General features: G+C 43.3%; 1 protein-coding gene across 1 annotated transcript; it reads left to right on the top strand.

Moving 5' to 3' along the window:
* The first annotated feature begins 5,154 nt into the window (after positions 1-5,154).
* Positions 5,155-5,607, top strand: LOC132630943 (uncharacterized). Its single transcript, XM_060346521.1, has one exon. The coding sequence runs from the start codon at positions 5,155-5,157 to the stop codon at positions 5,605-5,607; it is 453 nt and encodes a 150-aa protein (XP_060202504.1).
* The last annotated feature ends 629 nt before the right edge of the window (positions 5,608-6,236 follow it).

The following is a 6,236-nucleotide window of genomic DNA, read 5'->3' as shown; positions in this document are numbered from 1 at the left end:
TTCTCAGTCTTCAGATGTCGGTTTATGTACGCTGTTATTCATTGTTAGCCTCATCTTATAATAATTGTTCCTTAAAGGTGAGACAAAGCAACCATTGTTATTCCATAATGTAATCGGGGGTTACCGACCTTATGTCACTCCGATGGATACATGACTTTCTTTGGGCTCTCGTGCATGCTGCTTATATGATCGATATATATGACACATGGACATGATATATGTGTATATGGGGAACATGGGGAAAAGGGACATATGTGGCGCTATAGACGCATTGCCACCTGGTCAGTTGGCGTAACTTATCATCCCGGACGCGGGACATATCTGGGGGAGCCGACGTTGTTCGGCGCTATGATATGTTCTATTTTCTATATGAAGAAGAAATGTTTTTCAAAGAAAGCCAAGCATGCATGGCATCCGCCCTAAGAGGCACTCAGATGTACAGGTTACTCTTTTACCTCATGATATGCTCTGTATTTCCATCCTGTTATGATTTACAATTATATCCCTTACTATGTTACTATTCATGCCTTACATACTCAGTACATTGCTCGTACTGACCCCCTTTCTTCGGGGGCTGCGTTTCATGCCGCTCAGGTACACCCAGATGAGTAAAAGCTATTATAGAAGATGATCCAGCGGAGTTGGCAAGTTCCATTTGCTCTGGAGTGTTGCCGGGTCAGGCTACTATGCTATGATGTCTTGTTCGAAGTTAGAGACTTTGCAGACAGAGTCGTGGGTGTAGTATGTCAGTCTTGAAAGTGGCTCCACCAGCCGAATTGTCTTTATATATTATGTTACAGATTCCATATAACCACAGATTTTGTTTGATTTGAGAACAACGAAAGAATGTTTCTGAAAAAACCTTATTATGAGTTTTATGCTTATTTGATTTTAAAGTCCGAAAAGAGTATGTATGTAATATGAGTCAGAGGGTTCTCTCGGCTCCGAATATGGGGTCGGGTGCCCATCACACCCTAGTAAGATCGGGGTGTGACAGTATTGGCCGGGCAGCACCGCTACGGTGGGAGGCATATGGATGATGATGTATGAGTACATCGTGCCTATATGGCCGGGCAGCACCACTAGTGGGCGACGTAAGATGAGTATCGTCCCAGACACGGGATGCCTGGACATGGGATTATATGAGATATGGATCGGGTTGTACGTTCTTCGGCACTATTATATGTGATATGGATCGGGGTGTACGTTCCACACTACCAGTTATATTATTTTTACCGAGTGCATGCATATCATACACCGTAGAGGTATCTTTAGTCATACAGATGCATTCATACATCTTGTTTGTTTATGAGTTTCAAATTTCTTTCATGACTCTTATTTATATATGTTAGTCTTATGTCTTGTATATTAGCAGATTATTCGTACTGACTCCCCTATTGCTCAGGGGTTTGCGTTCATGCCCGCAGGTTCAAGCAAACCGAGAGTTGATCCAGCTCCGTAGGACTCTCCCTCAGCTATTGTCGGTGTGCTACGATTGAACCGGAGCTGCGGTTTATTTTGATATGCCTTTCTTTTGTGACGTATATGCATATGGGTATGACGGGGCCCTGTCCCGTCCTTTCTACAGCTTTTACTCTATTAGAGGTCTGTAGACAGTTATGTGTAGGTGACTTGTGATGTAACCTTGTCGGCTCCTATTCTTTTGTGTACAGTCCATGTAGCAGCCTAGTTGGCTTGCATTATTATCTCCAGTATATATATATATATATATATATATATATATATATATATATATATATATATATATATATATATATATATATATATATATATATTCATGATGCACAGCTCCTGATATTATTCTTCCCTGAGTTAGTTCAATCCTTATTGAGTTGCTTGTGGGCCCTTGATGTTCATTATTGTCCAGATATAAGTATAGGGTGTTTGGTCACTAGAGGTCAGACACTCCTCGCGACTCATCGGTTTGGGTCGTGACAAAAGTGGTATCAGAGCAGTTCTGTCCTAGAGTTGTCTACAGGTTGTGTGTAGTAGATTCCTATTTATGGGTGTGTCGTGCACCACACTTATAAACAGGAGGCTACAGGACATTTAGGAAATTTTTGTTCTTTCTCTCGTGCGATCGAGCCGTGTTCTAAGATTTTGCTTCCTAATAGTTTGTTCTAATTTTACGTTGCCTCGCCAGAAAGCTACAGCCACCCAGAAGCGCAAGACAGTGCAAGTTGAGGCCACTAGCTGTAGTCAGTCGGCTACCAGGGCTAGAGGTGAGTCCCAGAGTGAGAGTCCATGCCAGACTTCACATACACCGCATCCAGCACCTGCCCCAGTGCCCCCAGTTCTTCAGCCAGATGCATCGAGCTAGATACGCGGGATGCTGTATAGTTATTGACTAGATTGGTAGCCGCACAGGCTCAGCGGTAGGGAGTTGGGGTTGAGCAGGGAGACCGAGTGAGTGCGAGGGTTTAGACTTTCCTCGGATTAGACCCTCTAGAGTTTTATGTGTTGAAGAAAAATATGGATCCTTAGGACATTATTAATAGTATGCAACGGACTTCGAGGGTTATGCAAGCCGATGAGGTCGAGTCAGTGGAGCTGGCATCTTATATGCTCTGTGATGTTGCAATATAGTGGTATCAGTCATGGGAGCTATCTAAGGGAGAGAATGCCCCTCCAGCTATTTGGCGAGAGGTTTTAGATGCTTTTATTCTCCATTATTTACCCCCAGAGGTCTGACGGGCCCGAGCAGATAGGTTCTTGCAAATTGAGCAGGGTAGTATGAGTCTTCAGGAGTATTGTGTACCCTTTGATTCTTTAGCTAGATATGCCCCAGCTATGGTGGCCGAGATGGAGGACAAAGTTCATCATTTCATGGCGGATCTAGGGCCACATTTGATAGATCATTGTACGACAGTTGCATTACAGCCGGGCATGGATATTTCCTATATACAGGCATATGCACAGAATTTAGAGGATTGCAAGCATCAGCGGAGCCATGGTAGGAAGGCCATATCCTTAGATGTTGCTGGTGAGAACAGGAGAGAACAGAAATAGCAGCATTCCTGGTATCGATTTCATTCAGCAGGGAGTGCACCTCAGTGGTTTTCAGGCCCTAGATTTAATCGTTCTTCTTATTCGAGAGCGGTCTAGAGTTCTAGAGCATCAAGTTCTCAGCATAAACTAGAGTCAGGTCAGATGAGATCACCTATACCGCGGTGTGCTCAGTGCAGTATATTACATTTTGGACAGTCTCTATTTGGATCGGATGCTTGTTATGCTTGTGGCCAGCCAGGCCACGTGATGAGAGAGTGTCCGCCGAGGAGTGGTGCAGACATTGTTCAGCCTACCGGATCCGTAACTGGTTCTTCTTCGTCAGTGTGCCTCTCAGGACAAGTTCCTCAGATACCAGCGGGACGTGGTAGAGGGAGGAGTGGAGCATCTAGCTCGAGTAGGCCTCAACACCGTATTTATGTATTACCCGGTAAACAGGACAATGAGCCTTCTCCCGATGTGGTTACAGGTATATTATCCATTTCCTTCTATGATGTATATATACTGATTGATTCAGGCTCTATGTTATCATATGTTACTCCGTTTGTTGCTGGTAAGTTTGGGATAGAACCTGAATTTATTGAGCCATTTGATGTGTCTACGCCAGTTGGTGATCTGGTTATAGCTAGACGAGTATATCGAGGCTGTGTAGTGGTAGTTTGTAACCACCATACCTTAGCAGATTTGATTGAATTAGACATGATTTATTTCGATGTCATTATGGGCATGGATTGATTGGCTTCCTATTATGCTAATGTTGATTGCCGAACGAAGGTAGTTTGATTCAAGTTTCCCGATGAGCCCGTCCTAGAGTGGATGGGTAATGCTGCATCACCGAGGGGTAGGTTTATTTCCTACCTTAAGGCAAGGAAGATGATGAGAAAAGGGTATATTTATCACCTAGTTCGAGTTCAGGATGTGCAAGCAGATTCACCGACCTTTCAGTCTGTCCCTGTGGTTAATGAGTTTCTAGAGGTGTTTCCGGATGAGCTTCCAGGCATTCCACCGGAACAGGAAATTGATTTTACTATTTATCTATTGCCGGTTCCTAGTACAGGGTGATTCTGGCCAAATGAAGCCGTCTCTACCACAGTGCGCTCAGGGTGTTAGGTTGCATGCCAGACAGTGTCATTTGGGTTCAGATGCATGTCTTATTTGCGGCTATCCAGGCCATATTATGTGAGATTGTCCGACGAGGGGTAGTGGAGATGTATTTCAGCCGACAGGATCTACAGCTGGTTCTTCATCATCAGTACGCCCTCCTGGGAAGGGTCCTCAGACATCTGCTGGCTGTGGTAGAGGTAGAGGTAGAGGGTCTAGTTCGAGCGATCCTGAGAACCGCATATAAGCATTGGCTTGTCGACAGGATCTCGAATCATCACCCGATGTTTTTATAGGTATACTATCAGTCTCCTTCCATGACGTATATGCATTGATAGACCCAGGTTCTACTTTATCATATATCACTCCTTTTGTTGCTAGTAAGTTCGGGATAGAACCCGAAATGATTAAGCCTTCTGAGGTGTCTACACCTGTGGGAATTCGGTGATAGCTAGACGAGTATACAAGGATTGTGCAGTTATAATTTGTAATCGTCATATCGTAGCAGACTTGATCGAGTTGGATATGGTAGAATTTGACGTTATTATGGGTATGGACTGGTTGTCCTCTTGTTATGCTAATGTTGATTGCAGAACAAAGATGGTTCGATTTCACTTTACAGGAGATCTAGTTCTAGAATGGAAAGGTAATGCAGCTTCGCCAATAGATAGGTTTATTTCCTATCTCAAGGCAAGGAAGATGATTGTAAAAGGGTGTATTTATCATATTGTTCGAGTCCAAAATGTTGAAGCAGAACCACAAACCCTGCAATCTATTCCAGTGGTTAATGAATTCCCTGATATGTTTCTAGACGAACTTCAAGGCATCCTACCTTAGCGGGAGATTGACTTCTCTATCGATGTGCTACTAGATACTCAGCCGATATCTATTCCTCTTTATAGGATGGCCCTGGCTGAGTTGAAGGAGCAGTTGAAATATTTACAGAAGAAGGGCTTTATCAGACCTAGTACGTCACTGTGGGGAGCACCAGTGTTGTTCGTAAGCAAGAAAGATGGGTCACTGCTAATGTGTATCGACTATAAGCAGCTGATTAAAGTGACGATTAAGAACAAGTGTCCACTTCCGAGGATGGATGATTTATTTGATCAGTTGCAGGGTGCCAAATGCTTCTCGAAGACACACTGGAGGTCAGGTTATCATGAGGTTAGTTTATCATCAGGTCAGGGTCAGAGAGAAAGATATTCTGAATATAGCATTCAGGGTCATGAGCTTCACCAGTTAGCCAGCCTAGGAGTTCAATTACTGGGCTCAGGCGATGCAGGGATTACAGTTCAAGATACAGTGACATTATCCTTAGTAGATGAGGTTCAGGAACACCAGTATGAGGATCCTACCTTGATTCAGTACAGAGAGACAGCTCCGCAGAAAGAAAAGTCACTATTCGAGATCACTAGAGATGGAGTCCTGAGATATCGAGGTAGATTGTGTGTTCCCGATGTTGTAGAGTTACGCCAGTAGATTATGATGGAGGCTCATTATTCCCGCTATTCTATTCATCCAGGGTCAACAAAAATGTGCCATGATATTAGAGAAATTTACTGGTGTAATGGTTTGAAGAAGGATATAGCCGAGTTCATAGCCTAATGCCCTAATTGTTAGCAGGTAAAGATTGAGCATTAGAAGTCTGATGGATTGTTGCAAGATATAGAGATTACGACTTGAAAATGGGAGGCGATTAATATAGATTTCATTACAGGCTTGCCTCGTTCTTAGCGCAGGTTTGATTCGATCGGGGTGATTATTGATAGACTTACAAACTCAAAAAATTTTCTACCCATCAGGACTACTTATTCAGCAGAAGATTACGCGAATTTGTATATTAAGGAGAGATAGTGCGACTTCATGGTGTTCTAGTATCTATTATTTCAGAAAGAGGTGCACAGTTTTGTTACACCTCGTAAATTTCCCCGTGAACGTACAACGAATGGACTAACGAAGAATACGACTATACGATGTTTTAACGAGAAGGGAATGACGTTTGACGACCCTAAGAAAGATTCCAAAGACAATGGGAACAAGAGATAGGTTATGGTGCACAATGGCTAATTATAGGTTCTGAAGACGTGAAAGTTGCAGATTTGCTCTTT

The sequence above is a fragment of the Lycium barbarum genome, chromosome 3 (genome assembly GCF_019175385.1).
Source record: "Lycium barbarum isolate Lr01 chromosome 3, ASM1917538v2, whole genome shotgun sequence".
Classification (NCBI taxonomy): Eukaryota; Viridiplantae; Streptophyta; class Magnoliopsida; order Solanales; family Solanaceae; genus Lycium; species Lycium barbarum.
The sequence above is the reverse complement of the archived record's forward strand: the minus strand, read 5'-3'. Positions and strand labels throughout refer to the sequence as shown.